The sequence below is a fragment of the Ovis canadensis genome, chromosome 2 (genome assembly GCF_042477335.2).
Source record: "Ovis canadensis isolate MfBH-ARS-UI-01 breed Bighorn chromosome 2, ARS-UI_OviCan_v2, whole genome shotgun sequence".
Taxonomy (NCBI): domain Eukaryota; kingdom Metazoa; phylum Chordata; class Mammalia; order Artiodactyla; family Bovidae; genus Ovis; species Ovis canadensis.
In genome coordinates, this window is record NC_091246.1 from 86,169,970 (window position 1) to 86,192,217 (window position 22,248).

Below are 22,248 nucleotides of genomic sequence, written 5' to 3' on the forward strand. Positions count from 1 at the left end.
TAAGCTATAAAGTTGCATTGTTGGTTTTAGATAGGTAACCTTTTTTAGTATAGGCATTTACAGCTTTAAGTTTCCTTCTGACCTTTGTTACATCCTGTGAGTTTTGGCATGTTATGTTTTTGTTTGCATTTGTATCTGGATATTTTTGGATTTTCCTGTGGTTTCTCCTTTGATCGATTGTGTCTTCAAGAGTGTATTGTTTAATTTCCATGTGTTTTGAATTTTTCAGTTTTCCTTCTGTTAATTGAGTTTTAGCTCTATCTACTGTGCTCAGAGAAGATGCTTTGTATAATTTTAATGTTTTCAAATTTATTGAGAGATGTTTTATGACTTGACATATGGTCTGATATGTTGAATGTCCCATTTGTAATTAAGAAAAATGTGTATTCTGCTGTTTGGGGGTAGAGTGAACCATATACATCTGTTAAATATACTTGGTTCATAGTGTTTTAAGGGTCTTTTTATCCTTAATGCTCAGCTATCTAGATGTTCTACCATTATTTAAAGTGGACTGTTGAGTTACCCAACTATTAATATAAAACTCTTTATTCTTTCAGTTGTGTCCTTTGTATAATTTAGGGCTTTGGTTTTGGTGCATGTATGTTTATAGTGGTTACATCTTGATGAATTGACTTGACTCATTGATTAATATATAATGCCCTCTTTGGCCTTTTATAACTGTTTTTGACTTAGTCTTTTTTGTCCAGTATTCTTACATTCATCCTAGTTCTGTTTTGGTTATTATTTTCATGAAATACTTTTTCTCATTCTTCCATTTTCCTTTTTTTGTGTCTTTGGATCTGATAGTCTGTTCTAAAAACATATGGTTGTATAATATTTTCTTTATTCTACTTCTGCCTGTTGATAGAATTTAATCTGTGTGCACTTAAAGTAGTTACTAGTAAATAAAGATTAACTTCTGCCACTTTATTGCCTGTTTGCTGTATGTCTTCTAGATTTTTTCCCCCTCATTTTCTGTATTACTGCCTTCCTTTGTGTTTAGTTGATTTTTTTGTATTGGCACATTTTTATTCCCTTCTCATTTTTGGGTATATGTTCTTTTGATTTTTTTTGTGGTAATCATCAATATTATATTTATCATCCTAAATTTATAACAATATAATTTGAATTGATACTAACTTATCTTCAGTAACATAGAAAACTCTCCTGCTTTGTTGCTTTTTCACTCTGTTTCAAGTTATTTTTGTCACCAGATACATCTTTATAAAATGTGTGCTCTGCAATGTAGATTTATAACTTTTCATTTTTGGCTCTGAAGTTATATACAGAATAAAAATTAGAGTTAAAACCAACTATACAACAATACTGTATTTTATATTTGCCCATGTATTTACCTTTATTGGAGCCCTTATATTTTCAGATGGTTTTGAGTTACCATTTTACATTCTATCTGAGGTATTTCCATTAGCATTTCTTATTAGAGTTCTTAATGAACTCCCTCAGCTTCTGTTTATCTGTGAATGTCTTAATTATGCTCTGATTTTAAAGGACACTTTTCCTGGGTATAGAATTCAACATTGACATTTTTTCTTTCAAAACTTTAAATATATCATTTAAATATATGTCATTGCCTTCTGACTTCCATGATTTTTGATGAGAAATAAGGTGTTACTCTCATTAATGAGCCCTTGTGACTAGACACTCTCCTATATTACTTTCATGATTCTCTTTTTGTTTTTGACTGATTTTACAAAGTTTAATTGTAGTGTATCTTAGTGTGGGTCACTTTCTGTTGATCTTACTTGGAGTCTGTTGTGGCCTTTGGCTTTACAGATACATGTATTTTATCAGAATTGAGAAGTTTTTGGCCCTTATTTCTTCATGGTTGTTTCTGCCCCGCCCTCTTCTGTCTCTTGTTTCTTTGAGACTCCCATAATGTACATTTTTGTCTGTTAATAGTGTCCCACTGTTCTCTTAGGCTCTATTCAATTTTCTTCATTCATCTTTCTGCTTCTCAGATTCAATAAATTCACTAGTTCTTTTAGTTTCCTCACATCGGTTGACCCCTCTGGTGAATTACTCATTTCGGTTATTTTAATTTTTACCTCTAGAATTTGATTCATGTTTATAACCTCAGGCTCTTTATTGATATTTGTTTGGCTTATATTAATACATTGTTTTTCTGGTTTCCTCAATTCTTTTACATATTCTTCTTTAAGTATGCTTGAGATAGTTTTAAAGTTTTGCCTTGTAGATCTGATATCTGAGTTCCTCAGGAATTGTTTCTGTTAATTTTTATGTTTCTTTGAATATGCCATATTGTCCTGTTTCTTTGTATGCTTTGCAACATTTTCTTGTTGTTGATAGTTGGGCATTTGTGATAACAAATATATGATAACGCTGGAAATCAGATCCTACCCCTGCTTTAAATGCTGAAGGCTATGGTAGTATTTTGTTTAGTGCTTCAGTTTACTTTTGTAAAGTGTTTATTCTTTACTGTATTCAGTCAGTGAAGTCTTTGTCCTTTAGCTTTTGTCTCCTACTCTTGTGACCGAATTTCACCTTGACTGCCAACAGCTAAAATGAAAAAAACGAAAAAAAAATCACACACAGAGATTCAAAACAAGTTCCTTTCCCAGTCCTTGTAGATTGGCTCTCTAATAGAACATTCCTTTAATACTTATCCAGATTTGCAGTGAGCTCAGAGGTTATCCCAAATGAAGTGCCTCTGGATTTTGTGAATATGCATCTTTCACTGAAGATATGTGTGGACTTATAAACTCTCCCATGTGAAAGGGTATTTTTGAATGTCTTAATCTCTCAAAGAATTTCCCAAAACATTTAGTCCTGTGACTTAGGCATCCAATTGTATATTGTAACCAGTCATCTCTTGCCCTGTGCAAAGGCATTTGAGCCATGATGAGATGGTTGGATGGCATCACCAACTCGATGGATATGAGTTTGGGCAAGCTCTAGGAGATGGTGGTGGATAGGGGAGCCTGGCATGCTGCAGTCCATGTGGTTGCAAAGAGTCAAACACAACTGAGTGACTGAACTGAACTGAACTCCACATTTCCAGTCTGTGTTCAGAGTCTGGTCAGAGATAATCCCTTTGCATCTTTCCTTCTGGTCACCACTAGACCAATTATAACAGACACATACAATAATTTGCTAGGAGAGTTTATTTCTGCTCTTTCCCAAACCAGAAAAGAACACCTACCGGGAACACTGGCTACTGCCACTATATGAATTATACTGTTTTAAGATTCTTGGATTTAAGATGGCTAATGTATCAATGCAAAGAAATAGAGGAAAACAACAGAATTGAAAAGACTAGAGATCTCTTCAAGAAAATTAGAGATACCAAGGGAACATTTCATGCAAAGATGCGCTCGATAAAGGACAGAAATGGTATGGACCTAACAGAAGCAGAATATATTAAGAAGAGGTGGCAAGAATACACAGAAGAGCTATACAAAAAAGATCTTCATGACCCAGATAATCCTGATGGTGTGATCATTCACCTTGAGCCAGACATCCTGGATTGTGAAGTCAAGTGGGCCTTAGAAAGCATCATTACGAACAAAGCTAGTGGAGGTGATGGAATTCCAGTAGAGCTATTTCAAATCCTGAAAGATGATGCTGTGAAAGTGCTGCACTCAATATGGCAGCAAATTTGGAAAACTCAGCAGTGGCCACAGGACTGGAAAAAGTCAGTTTTCATTCCAATCCCAAAGAAAGGCAATGCCAAAGAATGCTCAGACTACCACACAATTGCACTCATCTCACATGCTAGTAAAGTAATACTCAAAATTCTCCAAGCCAGGCTTCAGCAATACGTGAACCATGAACTTCCAGAGTTTCAAGCTGGTTTTAGAAAAGGCAGAGGAACCAGAGATCAAATTGCCAACATCTGCTGGATCATGAAAAAAGCAAGAGAGTTCCAGAAATACATCTATTTCTGCTTTATTGACTATGCCAAAGCCTTTGGCTGTGTGGATCACAATAAACTGTGGAAAATTCTGAAAGAGATGATCATACAAGACCACCTGACCTGCCTCTTGAGAAATCTGTATGCAGGTCAGGAAGCAACAGTTAGAACTGGACATGGGTCAAGAGACTGGTTCCAAATAGGAAATGGAGTACATCAAGGCTATATATTGTCACCCCGCTTATTTAACTTATATGCAGAGTACATCATGAGAAACGCTGGACTGGAAGAAGCACAAGCTGGAACCAAGATTGCTGGGAGAAATATCAATAACCTCAGATATGCAGATGACACCACCCTTATGGCAGAAAGTGAAGAGGAACTAAAAAGCCTCTTGATGAAAGTGAAAGAGGAGAGTGAAAATGTTGGTTTAAAGCTCAACATTCAGAGAATCAAGGTCATGTCATCTGGTCCCATCACTTCATAGGAAATAGATGGGGAAACAGTGGAAGCAGTGTCAGACTTAATTTTTGGGGGCTCCCAAATCACTGCAGATGGTGATTGCAGCCATGAAATTAAAAGACACTTACTCCTTGGAAGGAAAGTTATGACCAGCCTAGATAGCATATAGAAAAACAGAGATATTACTTTGCCAACAAAGGTCTGTCTAGTCAAGGCTATGGTTTTTCCAGTGGTCATATATGCATATGAGAGTTGGACTGTGAAGAAAGCTGAGCACTGAAGAATTTATGCTTTTGAACTGTGGTGTTGGAGAAGACTCTTGAGAGTCCCTTGGACTGCAAGGGGATCCAACCTATCCATTCTGAAGATCAGTACTGGGTGTTCATTGGAAGGACTGATGGTAAAGCTGAACCTCCAATACTTTGGCTACCTCATACGAAGAGTTGACTCATTGGAAAAGACTCTGGTGCTGGGAGGGATTGGGAGCAGGAGGAGAAGGGGAGGACAGAGGATGAGATGGCTGGATGGCATCACCGACTCGATGGACATGAGTTTCAGGAAACTCCGGGAGTTGGTGATGGACAGGGATTCCGGGCGTGCTGTGATTCATGGGGTTGCAGAGAGTCGGACATGAGTGAACGACTGAACTGAACTGAACTGAGTGTACTGAGAATAAGCTGTGGAAGGCCTTATAAAAAATTCAAGAATATTTTATCCTTTTTTTAAGTTGCCTTTTTCTTGGTTCAACATTTTCTTTATTGTAAAATTTTGAGTTTTCCAACATTGGTTCTGGACAGTTTATACTATTTTTTCCAAGTTTTTTCCCAGGCAAGAGTGCTCGGAGCTACCTACTCTGCATTATGCTAGTGTCAACTCATTGCCTTCATTTATAAATGGATTAGTATTTTTACTGGATATAGTATTCTGTGTTGGCAATAGATATAGTGTTCCAGATACTGTGTCCAGATATGGTACTCTAAATATATAGTATTACTGGATATAGTATTCTGTGTTGGCAGTGTTTTTCTTTGAGCATTTTTAATATGTTATCTCTGTTTATAGTCTCCATCATTTCTGAAGAAAAGTCAGTTGCCAATCTTACTGAAGTGTATTGGAAACAATGAGTCACTTTCTCTTTTGGTTTCTAACAGTATCTCCTTGACTTTGGCTTTTAGCATTTTGACCATGATGTGTCTATTCATGATCATCTCTGTTTATATATAGTACTTAGAGAGTTTGTAGTATTTCTTGGATATATAGATTAATGTTTTTCACCATTGTTTGGTAGTTTTCAGCCATTATTTCTTTGAGTATTTTTTCTGTTCCTTATTCTATTGCCTCTCCTTCTGGTAGTCCCATTATGCTTATAATGGTGCATTTAATGGTGTCCAATATTTCTCTGTGTCTATTATTTTTTTTGATGTATCTTCAAATTTTTTGTTCTTATTCCTACCATTTCATATTAAAAGTTGAGCTCTTCTAGTAAGGTGTGGTGTTTTGTTTTGTTTTTTTCATTTTAGTCATTGTGCTTTTTAGTACCAGATCTTCCATTTGAATGTTTCAAAATATTTTATATACTTTTTTGGTATTTGCTATTGGATAAGACTGCCATTTTACCTTTTTGAAAAAGATATGGTACTTTTAAAGGCATGATTTTCTTTTGTTTTTTTGAGTATACTTATAATGTCTCTTGAAATCTATTTGAAGTCTGGTATCTGAGTTTTCTCATGGACAGTATCTGTTGCCTGGTTTCTTTCCTTTTTATGAATGATGCTTGTCTCTTTCTTGCATGTCATAATTTTTTTGGTTGAAAAATATATATTTAAAATTATATTCTGTAAAATTAGCACCATCACAAATGAAAAGCTATCTATGTCTTTTACCTTCAATATACAACTACTAAAACATCCACAGCACAACAAAGATTTCTGTGTTCAGTACATCAGGATGCTGGAGAATTCTGCACATCTGTGCACTAAAGGTGGTTGGATTGGAAAATATGGAGGATGCAGAACCAAGGGAACAGTGGAGGTGTGCTTGCAGTCCTGGTCTATCAACACCAGCAGCTGTGCCCACAGTCTCAGAGAATCTGACAGTGGCAGGGGAGGTGATGCACATGATTCTATCCTCCTGGCCACAGTGGTGCCTACAGCCACAAGAAACTGGGCAGCAGTGATAGTGAGGCCTTACTCTTGCCCTTCACTTGCACATCTACAGCAGTGCAGCTTGTGACCCGAATGCTGCAGAGGTACCCGCAGAAAATTACAGCACTGGCCACCACAGAGGCACCCACAGGAAAGTTATGACACCGAATACCGTGGAGGCATCTGCAGGACCCTGCCTCCTCCTGCCTCTTCCCTCATGGTTGTGCAGCTTGCGATTCAGGATCCCAGGTATGAGGGGATAGCCCGCCATCCCAGTGCCCCAGGCAGTGGCAACTATGACACTTGTGGAAGCAGGGCAGCAATGACCCTGTAGACACAAGAAACAATAATGAAGGCCCAGGGCCACATAGAGGCAGAGGAGCATGGAAAACGCAGACTCTCAGAGGTAGCGCAAGTAAGAGAAACCCCAAACTTGTACTATATCACCACCTACTGGAAGTTAAAAGAAAGACCTCTAATTTCTGACCTATTGAATTGTTAGAATAAAGCAGAAGGGTGTTCCCTATGTCTATGTGTCATCAGAGGAAAAACTTATCAAGCATCATGAAAAACCACAGTAACACTTTACCACAAAAAGAAAATGACAGTTCCCCAGAAGCTAAGCTTAAAAGTCATGGAGCATTGCAATCTGATTGATAGAGTATTCAAAATAGCTGTCGTGAAGAAACTCAACTAGTTAACATGAAAACTCCAAAAGGTAGTTCGTTGAGCTCAGGAATAAAGTTAATGAACAGAAGGAATACTCTACCAAATATTTTTAAAACTGAAAAAGAAACAAATTATAGAACTTAGGAACTCAGTAAATGATATGAAGAATGCATTATAAAGTGCTGGATACCGAGCAGATCATAGTGAAGAGATAATTAGTGAGCTCAAAGATGGAAACTAAGAAATGATATAGTAGAAGAAGAAAAAGGATTGAGATATGAAAAATGAGAAAATTCTACAATAGTTATTCAACTGTTTTAAGAGGGCAACATTAGGGTAATGGGTATACCAGAAGGAGAAAAGAAGGAGAAGGGCACAGAAAATTTATCTGTGATAGCTGAGAGCCTCCCAAACATGGGGAAAGAACTGGGTGTGCAAGTCCAGGAGGCTAAGAGAATAATTACCTCAATGCAAAAACCTTGTCTAAGACACATTTTATTAAACTTTCAAAAGTCAATGACAAAGATTTTGAAATTCAGCCAGGAAAAAAAAGGATGCTAATCTACCATGGCCAATGTAGACAGCATATTAAAAAGCAGAGACGTTACTTTGCCAACAAAGGTCCATCTAGTCAAGGTTATGGTTTTTCCAGTAGTCATGTATGGATGTGAGAGTTGGACTATAAAGAAAGCTGAGTGCAGAAGAATTGATGCTTTTGAACTGTGATGTTGGAGAAGACTCTTGAGAGTCCCTTGCAGACTCAACTGCAAGGAGATTCAACCAGTCCATCCTAAAGGAAATCAGTCCTGAATATTCACTGGAAGGACTGATGTTGAAGCTGAAACTCCAATACTTTGGCCACCTGATGCGGACAGCTGACTCATTTGAAAAGACCCTGATGCTGGAAAAGATTGAAGGAGGGAGGAGAAGGGGATGGCAGAGGATGAGATGGTTGGATGTCATCACTGACTCGATGGACATGATTTGAATAAACTCCAGGAGTTGGTGATGGACAGAGAGGCTTGGCGTGCTGCAGTCCATGGGGTTGCAAAGACATGATTGAGCGACTGAACTGAATTGAACTCAACCTCCAGGGGAACCCCTTTAAGGCTATCAGGAGATTTCTCAGTAGAAATCCTACAGGTCTGGAGGGATTGGAATAACAAATTCAAAATACTGAAAGATAAAAACTATTACCCAAGAGTACTCTGTCCAGCAAAGTTATCGTTCAGCTATGAAGGAGAAATAAAGGTTTTCCAAGACAGGTAAAAGCTCAGGGAGTTCATCAAAACTAGACCTGTCGTACAAGAAATGTTGAAAAGTGTTCTATCAGAAATAAAAAGGCAAAGGTGCACGTATTTTAGCAAGGGGATAAATAGAATGAGAAAAACTTAACTCTTTATTCAAATAGGCTTCTAAATACTTTATTATAGCAGAAACATTAAAGGGGGAAAATATAACTATAGCCACTTGCAGTTTGGTAAAAAACTCAGAACATATAAAGGGATAATTTGAGACAGCAAAAACAAAAGGGAAGAGGAAAAGCATGTAATCCATAGACATAAATGAAGATGCTATCAACAGAAAAAAAGAGGATTTTTGCCATTGAGATATTTTATACAAAACTCACAGTAAACACAAAATATAAATCTACAGCAAAGACATGAAAATGAACAAAGAATAAACTGAGAAAAGCATTGCAGAAAACCAGCAAACCAAAATGGCAGACATAAATACAAAGCAAAAGAAATGATGGAGATATAGAACAACCAGAAAACAAAAAGTAAAATGGCAGTACTTAGTTTCATCTATCAATTATAATTCATGTAATGGATTGAATTCACCAGTCAAAAGAGAGTAACCAGATGCATTAAAAAATAGTAAGACTATATGTTGTCTCCAGAAGACTCACCTCAGTTCTAAAGACAAATGCAAGGTCAAAGTGAAGGGATTGAATACGATACTCCAAGAAAATGATATTCAAAGGAAGTCAATGTAGACATACTCATATCAGACAAAATATACTTGAAGTCAAAAAAGTAATGAGACAAAATTGAACAGTATATAATGATAAAGGGGACCATTCATCAAGAAGATATAACATATATATATCTCCACACACACACATATCTAACATAGAAAGCACCGGACTATATGTGAAACAGTTACTAACAAGCCTAAAAGGAGCAATTGACCATAACACAATAGTAGAGGACTTTAATACCCAACTTACATTGACAGATAGTTCATCCAGACAAAATTCAACAGTGATACAGTGGTCTTAAATGATGCATTAGACCAGATGGATTTGATAGATTTGTTCAGGATATTCAGTCCAAGTGCAGCAAAATGCACATGCTTCTCAAGGACATATGGAACTTTTCTCAAGTTTAGACCGTATATTGAAACCAATAAACCACCTGGGAAGCCCAGAGATCATAAAGGAAATCAATTAAATGGAGAGTAAAAAGACAATAGGAAAAAAGATCAATGAAATATAGATAGCTCCTTGAAAAGATAAAATCAGCAAATCTTTATTTATACTCTTTAAGGATAAAAAAGACAAAGCTCTAGTAAATATGGAAATGAGTGAGGAGACATAACAATGAATACCACAGAAATATGAAGGATTATAAGATAATATTATGAACAGCTCTATGCGAACAAATTGAACAAACTAGAGGAAATGGTCAAATTCTTAGAATTATACAACTTCTAAGATTGAATCATGAAGAAATAGAAAATCTTAATGGACCATATCACTATATAGAAATTGAAATGATAATCAGAAAGCTCTCCAGACCTGGACGACTTCACTGATGAATTCTGCCAACCATTCAAGGAAGATTTAGTATCTGTTCTTCTCAGACTCTTCCAAAAAACTGAAGAGGAGGTTATGATTCCTAACTCATTTTATGAGGCTAACTCCAGTCTTATACAAAAACCACGTAAAGACAACACACAGAAAAAGAAAATTACAGGCCAATATCTCTGATGAACATAGATGGAAAAATTCTGAACAGAATATTAGCAAGTCAAGTAAAACAGTACATTAAAAGAATCATTACCATGATCAAGTGGGATTTATCCTAGGATGTAAAGAGGTTTCAACATCTGCAGATCAATCAGTAGGATACCATATTAACAAAATGAAGGATGAAAATCATATGATTATCTCAATAAATGCAAAAAAGGCATTTGACAAGATTCAGTGCTCATTTGTGATTAAAAAAAAAAACCTCTCAACTAAATGGTTATAAAAATAACATACCTCATCATAATAAAGTTTTAAATGACAAATCCATATCTAACATCATACTCAATGGTGAAAAATTGAAAGCTCTGTCTAACATCAGGACCAGAACAAAGGCCACTCTTGCCACTCTTATTCAGCATAGTATTGGAAGTCCTAACAAGAGCAGTTAGGCAAGAAAAACAAATAAAAGAAGTCCAAATGGAAAGAAAGAAGTAAAAGTGTCACTGTTTGTGGATGACATGATTTTATAAAATGATTTTTAAAAACTCCACAAAAAAGCTATTAGAAAAAATAATATGACAGAGTTGCAGGGTGCAAAATCAACATACGAAACTGTGTTGCATTTATATATGTGAACAATGATCTAGCAGGAAGATAAACTTAGAAAACCAGTTTTATTTATAATCAAAACAAAAGAATGAAATACTTAGGAATAAATTAAACCAAAGGTATAAAAGACCTGAACATTGTTAAGAAATTGGAAAAAATACATAAATTAAAAAATATCCTCTGCCTATGAGTTGGAATGATTAATATTGTTAAAATATCCATATGACCTAGAAATATATAGGTTCAATTCAATCCATTTCAAAATCACAAGGACATTTTTGACACAAACAACAAAAATTTCTTAAATTTATAGTGGAACCACTAAAGACCTTGAATAGCCAAAGCAATTCTGAGAAAAAAGAAAAAAGCTAGTGGTATCACGTCCATGATTTCACCTAGACTGTAAAGCCATAGTAATCAAAACAGGATGGTGTTTTCAGAGAAACACACACATACATCAGTGGAATAGAATTTAGAACCCAGAAATAAACCCACACTTATACAGGCAATTAATAGACAACAAAGGAACAATGAAAATACAATGGAGAAAGGATAGCCTTTTCAATAAATGATGTTGGGAAGCCTGGACAGCCACATGGGGGAAAAAAAAAAGTGAAACTAGACCACTATCTCATACCATACACACACAAAAGAAAAATGGATAAAAAATTTAAATGTAAATCATGAAATCATAACACTTCCAGGATAACTTGGGCAGTATGCTCTTTGATACTGGTCTTAGCAATGTTATTCTGGATATGTATTTTCAGGTAAGGGAAGTAAAAGCAAAAATAAATGGTACTGAAGGTCCATCTAGTCAAGGCTATGGTTTTTCCAGTAGTCATGTATGGATGTGAGAGTTGGACTATAAAGAAAGCTGAGTGCAGAAAATTGATGCTTTTGAACTGTGGTGTTGGAGAAGACTCTTGAGAGTCCCTTGAACTGCAAGGAGATCCAACCAGTCCATCCTAAAGGAAATCTGTCCTGGGTGTTCATTGGAAGGACTGATGTTGAAGCTGAAACTTCAATATTTTGGCCACCTGATGCGAAGAGCTGACTCATTGGAAAAGACTCTGATGTTGGGAAAGACTGAAGGCAGGAGAAGGGGATGACAGACGATGAGATGGTTAGATGGCATCACTGACTAAATGGACATGAGTTTGGGTAAACTCTGGGAGTTGGTGATGGACAGGGAGGCCTGGCATGCTGCAGTTCATGGGGTCACAAAGAGTCGGATACGACTGCAACTGAACTGAACTACATCATCCTAAAAAGCTTTTGCATAGCAAAGGATACCATCTACAAATGAAAGACAATCTACTGAATATAAAAGATATCTGCAAATGATATATTTGATAAAGGGTAAAGTCTAAAATCTATAAAGAACTCATACAACTCAACAAGATATAAACAGCCCAGTTAAAAACGAACAAAGGACCCGAATAAACATTTTCTCAAGGAAGAGATATATATGGACAACAGGCATATGAAAAGTTGATCAACATCACTCATTATTACAGAAATGCAAATCAAAACTAGTGAGTTATCACCTCACACCTTTTAGAATAGCTCTTTTCCAAAATAAAAGAAGTAATAAGTATTGTTAAGGATGTTGAGAAATGGGAAGTCTTATATATTCTTGTTGGGAATGTAAATTGGCAGCCACTGTGGAAAACATTATGGAGAATTCAAAAAGTTAAGAATAGAACTGCCATATGATTCAGCTATCCTACTTATGGGTATTTGTTTAAAGAACACAAAGGCACTAATTTAAAAAGATGTATGTACCACTGTGTTCATTGTGGCACTGTTTACAATAGCTAAGATATGGAAACAGCCTAAGTCCCTATCAGCCAATGAATGGATAAAGAAGATATGGTATACATATAATGCATATGTACACACACACACAGTAGAATACTACTCAGCTGTCAAAAAGATGAAATCTTGCCATTTGTGACAATATGGATGAACCTTGAGGGTATTATGTAAGTAAGGTAGTCTAGTGGAGAAAGAAAAACACCATATGATTCCACTAATTTTATATTCACTGTAGAATATAAAAAGACAAAAACAAAATAGATAAACAGAAACAAATTCATAAATTCAGAGAACAGAGTAGTACTTTACTGGAGAAAGTTGTGCAGGGGAGGGGGTGTGATGTAGATAAAAAGGATTAGCCACTTCATCCCTTCTCTTGCCTCCCTTTCCTCCTGTCTTTCCTTCTGTCTCTATCTCTTTCTTCCATCCATCCACAAACCTACTGATATATATATATCAATCATTACTCTTATCTCTTTCTTCCATCCATCCACAAACCTAGTGATATATATATATATATATCAATCATTACTCTTATCTCTTTCTTCCATCCATCCACAAACCTAGTGAGATATATATATATATATATATATATCATTCAAGTTACTACACAGTGAATATATATATATATATATATATATATTCTGTCTCTATCTCTTTCTTCCATCCATCCACAAACCTACTGATATATATATATCAATCATTACTCTTATCTCTTTCTTCCATCCATCCACAAACCTAGTGATATATATATATATATATATATATATATATATCATTCAAGTTACTACACAGTGAATATATATATATATATATATATAATTACTCTTTTCTAATAAATGGGAATTTAAGAAGTACAGGTATACCTCAGAGATGTTTTGGGTTTGGTTCCAGACTGCCACAATAAAGTGAATATTGCAGTGAAGTAAGTTACATAAATTTTTTGGTTTCCCCATGCATATAGATGTTATATTTATGCTATACTGTAGTCTGTTAAGTATGCAAGCATTATGTCTAAAGCAACAATTTACAAACTTTATTTTAAAACACTTTATTGCTAAAAAAGTCTAACCATCATCTGAGCCTTTAGTAAGTTGTAGTGCTGTGCTTAATCTCTCAGTCATGACTGACTCCTTGCGATCCCCTGGATTGTAGCCCACCAGACTCCTCTGTCCATGGGATTCTCCAGGCAAGAATATTGGAGTGAGTTGCCATGCCCTCCTCCAGGGGATCTTCTCAACCCAGGGGCTGAATCCAGGTCTCTTGCAATCCACAGGTGGATTCTTTACTGTATGAGCCACGAGGGAAGCAGTAAATTGTAGTAACATCAAATATTCATCACAGATCACCATACCAAATATAATAATAATGAAAGAGTTGAATTACCAAAATGTGACAGAGACATGAAGTGAGCAAATTTTGGAAAAGTTGCATTGATAGATTTAACGAAAAATTGCCACAGTCCTTCAATTTGTAAAAAATGCAGTATCAGTGAAGTGCAATAAAAGGAACCATGATAAACTGAAATATGCATGTACTCGCAGTGTTTTCTTGGCTAAAAACCAGTATTTTTCTCTTCAAAAATTCATTCAAGTTACTACACAGTGAATATATGAGGTATGGGAGCATTTCTAGAGTATAATAGATTTTTAGTGCTTGACCTAAAATTTGTTGCTCAGTTTTGAATTGGAAATAATGAATGTATGGTGTATTTTTGATAGCTCAGTTGGTAAAGAATCCGCCTGCAATGCAGGAGACCCTGGTTCAATTCCTGGGTCCAGAAGATCCACTGGAGAAGGGATAGGCCACCCACTCCAGTATTCTTGGGCTTCCTTTGTGGCTCAGCTGGTAAAGAATCTGCCTGCAATGCAAAAGATCTGGTTTGATCTCTGGATTGGGAAGATCCCCTGGAGAAGGGCAAGGCTACCCGCTCCAGTATTCTGGCCTGAAGAATTCCATGGACTGTATATGTATAGTCCATGGGTTTTGGAGAAGGAAATGGCAACCCACTCCAGTATTCTTGCCTGGAGAATCCCATGGACGGAGGAGCCTGGTGGGCTACAGTCCACGGGGTCACAAAGAGTCGGATACAACTGAGTGACTTCACTTTCACTTGCAAAGAGTCGGACACGAGTGAGCGACTTTCACTTTTTCACTTTCTAGTTTTAGATAAAATATTTATTTAATACTTTATGAAAATAATTTAGATTTTATATTTTTGAAAAAAGTAACATCAATTTTAAAATTGTTTCAAAGTGAAAACACAATTTACAAAATTATCATGAGGAAAAGACAAGGTTTGAAGAACTTTAGGTAAACTTTCACCACAGTCAAGTGAACTCAGCATGATCTGAATCTGAAACATTATAAACTTATTATTATTTTTTTGCTGCACCATTTTTTTCTTCTCTGAGTATGTATCTGCGTTTAAAATTAAGGCAATAATAAAACATCGGCTATTTGTCTTGAGTAATATTTAAGTTAATGAGTTATTTTTTTGTTCATGTAATTAGCAATCTTTTTGTTGTACAGTCCTTCCTTTATTGAAATTTTAATAAGTAAATTTCTACATAGATTTTCAATTTTATTTGCTTCAGATTCTTAACTTTCATACCAGGAGACCATGTTACTTTTACAGTTACTGAAAAAAAATGACCTGTGACTGGTATAAAGTTTCTTTGATTGTACTAACATTCTTTTAATTAAATGAAAAAAAAAAGTAAAATTGAAAACACTATTAATTTTTCACTGTTATTTTGTGGATTGTTTTTTGTTAAATATGACAGACTTTTATTTATTTATTTGATATTTATTATATTTGATTGTGATATGAATGCTCTAATTTTAGGCCTTTGAAGACAATTTAATTGAAGCAAGGAAAGAAATAGAAGTATCACAGAGTAAATATAATGCACTATCATTACAGCTGAATAATAAACAGACAGAACTTATGCAGAAGGATATGGATATTACCCTGGTCAGGCAAGTACTCTTGACTCCTTAATTTAATTTATCGTTGTAGAAATGTCCTTAGTTATGCAGAATACCAGCATTTTTATATTTATTGTTAACACTCCAGAATGACAACAGTCTTTGTCTTCTGTGAGACCTATGTTTGTGTATTGAAACTATCTGGAATTAAGTGGGACAGTTGGAGGTTCCACAGGGTTGGAAAAAGCATGCACAAAGAGTATCCCTGTTTCAGATGCATTCATCCATTCATAGTTTCCTTATAAAATTTTTACCCTTGCATTATATAATATTCATTATTATTACAGTAAATGAGTAACCCAGTTTTCACTTTTTATTTTGTGCTGTGCTTAGTTGCTCAGTCATGTCCAACTCTTTGCAGCCCCATGACTGTAGCCTGCCAGGCTTCTCTGTCCATGAGGATTCTCCAGACAAGAATACTGGAGCGGGTTGGCATGCCCTCCTCCAGAGGATCTTCCCCACCAAGGGATCAAACCTAGGTCTCCCATACTGCAGGCAGATTCTTTACCATCTGAGCCACCAGAGAAGCACATTTGCTAAATAGTTTTAGTTTGTGAAATACTTTTTCTATATCAAAATATTTAATTTTATACTACTGCTTATAAAGTGGAAGTACTTGAAAAACTTGTGTTTTGAAAGGTTTTAAACCACCTATTAATTTATTTTATAATAACCTTTATCAGAAAATGGTGTTAGAACAAATATAAAAGTATCTATACATATACATATGTGTCATACATGTATATACATGTGTACATTTTAAATTTTAAGCTATTTAAATCACAGTGTTTATCACATACTTGTATAAGCACAATTTCAGTTTCTGGTGCTACCTGTAAAATATGTAATATATTTATATACATAATATAATATATGTATCATGTTTATATATGACACACACATATATATATGACATATATAAATGGACAAATTCTTAGAAAAGTATAACTTTCCAAAACTGAACCAGGAGGAAATAGAAATCTTAACAGACCCATCACAAGCACAGAAATTGAAACTGTAATCAGAAATCTTCCAGCAAACAAAAGCCAAGGACCAGATGGATTCACAGCTGAATTCTACTAAAATTTAGAGTAGAGCTAACACCTATCTTACTCAAACTCTTCCAGAAAATTGCAGAGGAAGGTAAATATCCAAACTCATTTTATGAGGCCACCATCACCCTAATACCAAAACCAGACAAAGATGCCACAAAAAAAGAAAGCTACAGGCCAATATCACTGATGAACATAGGCACAAAAATTCTTAACAAAATTCCAGCAAAGAGAATCCAACAACATATTAAAAAGATCATACATCATGACCAAGTGGGCTTTATCCCAGGAATGCAAGGATTCTTTAATATCCACAAACCAATCAATGTAATAAACCACATACACAAATTGAAAAATAAAAACCATATGATTATCTCAGTAGATGCAGAGAAAGTCTTTGACAAAATTCAACATCCATTTATGATAAAAACCCTCCAGAAAGCAGGAATAGAAGGAACATACTTGAACATAATAAAAGCCATATATGACAAACTCACAGCAAACATCTGCAATGGTGAAAAATTGAAAGCATTTCCCCCAAAGTCAGGAACAAAGCAAAAGTGCTGCCTCTCACCACTACTGTTCAACATAGTTTTGGAAGTTTTGGCCACAGCAATCAGAGCAGAAAAAGAAATAAAAGGAATCCAGATTGGAAAATAAGGAGTAAAACTCTCACCGTTTGCAGATGACATGATTCTCTACATAGAAAACACTAAAGACTCCACCAGAAAATTACTAGAGCTAATCAATGAATATAGTAAAGTTGGAGGATATAAAATTAACACACAGAAATCCCTTGCATTCCTATACACTAACGATGAGATCAGCCCTGGGATTTCTTTGGAAGGACTGATGGTAAATCTGAAACTCCAGTATTTTGGCCACCTCATGTGAAGAGTTAACTCATTGGAAAAGACTTTGATGCTGGGAGGGATTGGGGGCAGGAGGAGAAGGGGAGGACAGAGGATGAGATGGCTGGATGGCATCACCGACTCGATGGATATGAGTTTGGGTGAACTCCGGAAGTTGGTGATGGACAGGGAGGCCTGGCATGCTGCGATTCATGGGGTCACAAAGAGTCGGACACAACTGAGCGACTGAACTGAACAATGAGAAAACAGAGAAATTAAGGAAACAATTCCATTCACCATTGCAATGAAAAGAATAAAATACTTAGGAATATATCTACCTAAAGAAACAAAAGACCTATATATAGAAAACTATGAAACACTGATGAAAGAAATCAAAGAGGACACAAATAGATGGAGAAATATACTGTGTTCATGGATTGAAAGAATCAGTATAGTAAAAATAAGTATACTACCCAAAGCAATCTATAGATTCAATGCAATCCCTATCAAGCTACCAACGCTATTTTTCACAGAGCTAGAACAAATAATTTCACTATTTGTATGGAAGTACAAAAAACCTCAAATAGCCAAAGCAATCTTGAGAAAAAAGAAAGGAACTGGAAGAATCAACCTGCCTGACTTCAGGCTCTACTACAAAGCTAGTCATGAAGACAGTATGGTACTTCCATAAAGATAGAAATATAGATCAATGGAACAAAATAGAAAGCCCAGAGATAAATCCATGCACCTATGGAAAACTTATCTTTGACAAAGGAGGCAAGAATATACAATGGAGAAAAGACAGTCTCTTTAACAAGTGGTGCTGGGCAAACTGATCAACCACTTGTAAAAGAATGAAACTAGAACACTTTCTAACACCATACACAAAAATAAACTCAAAATGGATTAAAGATCTTAACATAAGACCAGAAACTATAAAACTCCTAGAGGAAAACATAGGCAAAACACTCTCCGACATAAATCACACCATGACCCACCTCCCAGAGTAATGGAAATAAAAGCAAAACTAAAAAAACGGGGCCTAATTAAAATTAAAAGCTTTTGCACAACAAAGGAAACTATAAGCAAGTGAAAAGACAGCCTTCAGAATGGGAGAATATAATAGCAAACAAAGCAACTGACAAAGAATTAATCTCAAAAATTTACAAGCAACTCCTGCAGCTCAATTCCAGAAAAATAAATAACTCAATCAAAAAGTGGGCCAAAGAACTAAACAGACATTTCTCCAAAGAAGACATACAGATGGCTAACAAACACATGAAAAGATGCTCAACATCACTCATTATCAGAGAAATGCAAATCAAAACCACAATGAGGTACCATTTCACGCCAGTCAGAATGGCTGCGATCCAAAAGTCTACAAGCAATAGATGCTGGAGAGGGTGTGGAGAAAAGCAAACCCTCTTACCCTGTTGGTGGGAATGCAAACTAGTACAGCCACTATGGAGAACAGTGTGGAGATTCCTTAAAAAACTGGAAGTAGAACTGCCATACAACCCAGCAGTCCCACTGCTGGGCATACACACCGAGGAAACTAGAATTGAAAGAGACACGTGTACCCCAGTGTTTATCGCAGCACTGTTTATAATAGCCAGGACATGAAGGCAACCTAGATGTCCATCGGCAGATGAATGGATAGGAAAGCTTGGTACATATACATAATGGAATATTACACAGCTATTAAAAAGAATACACTTGAATCAGTTCTAGTGAGGTGGATGAAACTGGAGCCTATTATACAGAGTGAAGTAAGCCAGAAAGAAAAACACCAATACAGTATACTATCACATATATATATGGAATTTAGAAAGATGGTAACGATAACCCTATATGTGAGACACCAGAGGAGACACATATATATAGAACAGTCTTTTGGACTCTGTGGAGAATGCGAGAGTGGGATAATCAGAGAGAATAGCATTGAAACATGTATATTACCATATGTGAAACAGATTGCCAGTCCAGGTTCAATGCATGAGACAGGGTGCTCAGGGCTGATGCACTAGGATGACCCTGAGGGAAGGGGTGGGGAGGGAGGTGGGTGGGGGTTCAGGATGGGGAACACATGTACACCCATGGCTGATTCATGTCAATGTGTGGCAAAAACCACCACAATATTATAAAGTAATTATCCTCCATTAAAATAAATTTTAAAAAAGTATTATTAACTTCATATATAACTTCATATATACACAGATATTTATAAGCAGAGACATTACTTTGCCAACAAAGGTCCATCTAGTCAAGGTTATGGTTTTTCCAGTGGTCATGTATGGATATGAAAGTTGGATTGTGAGGAAAGCTGAGCCCTGAAGAATTGATGCTTTTGAACTGTGATGTTGGAGAAGACTCTTGAGAGTCCTTGGACTGCAAGGAGATCCAACCAGTCCATTCTAGAGGAGATCAGTCCTGGGTGTTCTTTGGAAGGACTGATGCTAAAGATGAAACTCCAGTACATTGGCCACCTCATGTGAAGAGTTGACTCATTGGAAAAGATTCTGATGCTGGAAGGGATTGGGGGCAGGATGAGAAGGGGATGACAGAGGATGAGATGGCTGGATGGCATCACCGACTCGATGGATATGAGTTTGGGTGAACTCCGGGAGTTGGTGATGGACAGGGAGGCCTGGCAGGCTGCAATTCATGGGGTCGCAAAGAGTTGGACACTACTGAATGACTGAACTGACTAAATGACTTAATATTTACTTGTATATATTTAGTGTATTGTAATATATATGTATATATGGGCAGGAGTTTTGCTTGGTTAATAGACTAATATATATTATATATACATTTATAGATACACATATGTATATATATGATAAAAGAACCATAGTTTCTCATTTTAAAGATCGTACTATAGGGATGTGGAAAAGTACATCTTCACAGATGACAGATGGATTGACTTTATCCACTCATGGTATAATTTTTTTAAGTCAATCATTGATGAATTCAAAAAGGTAATTCTAAATAGTAATAGAATCTTAATTTTAGAAGAAATCTTAAAATTATTATTTATTCCTATCTTCTTGCCAATAAAACAGCTGTTAGTCTTTGCTTGATGATCTTAGTTTGTAAGTTTCTCAGTACTTTTCAAAGCTGTTCTTTTTATTTTGTTTAAAATTTACATTGATTCATGTATTTAGTTGAAATTTTCTTTTTTGCAGTATACACCATTTATCTTGTATGCTTATCTAGGAAATCTCAGAAACAGTCTAATCTCTGTTCTGTAGTTCATACCTTCAAATGGTATAAGATAACTCTATTAATAATTTTTCCCATTAGTTTATTAATTGCTTTTATTTCTCATAATTTTTCATGTGTATGTTTCAGAGACATTATACTGTTTTAGGTTGCCTTTCTGAGTGCATTCCCTATTGTCAGAGTTCTTATCATCAACTATTACTACCAACTAGGCCAGAAGGGCCAAGAAGAGAAGCTTTTTTTTCCCTAATTTAATTGGAGGGTAATTACAGTATTGTGATGCTTATTGCCGTACATCAACATGAATTGGCCATAGGAATACATGTGTACCTTCTCTCCTGAGCCCCCTCCCCACTTCCCTTCCCACCCTATCCCTCCAAGTTGTCACAGAGCACCAGCAGCTTTGGGCTCCCTGAATCATACATCAAACCCATTGGCTATCTATTTTATATATAATAATGTACATGTTTCAGTGCTGTTCTCTCAAATTGTTCCACCTCTTCCTTCTCCCACTGTGAGAGAAAATTTTACCAGATCTCTGTGACAAGTCTAGCCCTGGGAGGGAGGCTGTCTCATAGAAGTATTCTTAGATAGAGGAACAGAGATACTGCCAACAGTGGCTTAGTGGAGAGGGAGCTAGGAAAAGAAATCCCATGACCTCTTTTTCCTTTACTCTCTAATCATTGGCCAGCACTTTCAGCTACTCAAATTAAAACACGGAAGACTGGAAGCCAATGTAATGTAGTCTGTAGAGATTGGCTTCTCAGGCGAGAAAGTAGGCTAAGAGTAACTAGAGAATAAGTAATATGGTAGAGATGATGAAAATTGGATAAGAGAATACATGACGCATTCTCCATTTCTGCTCTTTCACAGGTTTCCTGGGCATTTATTGCTTATTAATTTTTCCATGTAAACTTTAGGTTAAACTGGCTCATTTTGTGTTTGTTATTTTATTAGGGCATCAAATTGAAAAGCAAACTGAAGGAGAATTGAATCTTTATAATGTCAGGTTTTCTGTCCAGAGTGTGGGATGCCATACCATTTGTTTCAATACCTTTGTGTCCTTATGAGATGTTTTGTTCCTTGTGTCAGTTTTGACATTTCTTCTTAAATTTACTCATAGTTATTACGTGGCTTTTGTTATTATTTTAAATGGAATATTTCCCATATAGTTTACAACTGATTTTCCTTTTATTGCTTATTAGTTTTTGTCGTGCTGTTTTCTTTTATGTGCTGTGATTTGGTGGGTAAAGTGTCCAACAAAGTTATTTTGTTTTTGCTATGAATTATACTTTGTACTTTTTTTCTTTATGATTATTTTTGCCTTGAGTTCCAATTTATCTGAAATTGATGCTATTACTGCTACTCTTTTTTGTTTATATTTATATGATAACAAAGTACATAATTGTTTTAATATAACGGTACATGTTAATATAGAAAAGTGCAAAGAAAATAGAGGGAAAATCATGCCGAAATACAATCCTGGAGAAATAATAGCCAGTAAAATTTTATTAGAATAATTCTGTGTTTTTTTCAATACATATTTATAGATTGA

The 22,248-nt window shown here is 35.7% G+C and overlaps 1 protein-coding gene across 2 annotated transcripts in view; it reads left to right on the forward strand.

Moving 5' to 3' along the window:
* Window positions 1-22,248, forward strand: part of CNTLN (centlein) — a 361,476-nt gene that overhangs the window by 128,000 nt on the left and 211,228 nt on the right. For both annotated transcript variants that reach the window (XM_069576629.1, XM_069576630.1), the window contains exon 6: window positions 15,423-15,556. In XM_069576629.1, the coding sequence (XP_069432730.1) occupies window positions 15,423-15,556 (134 nt within the window). The remainder of the gene's footprint in view (window positions 1-15,422; window positions 15,557-22,248) is intronic.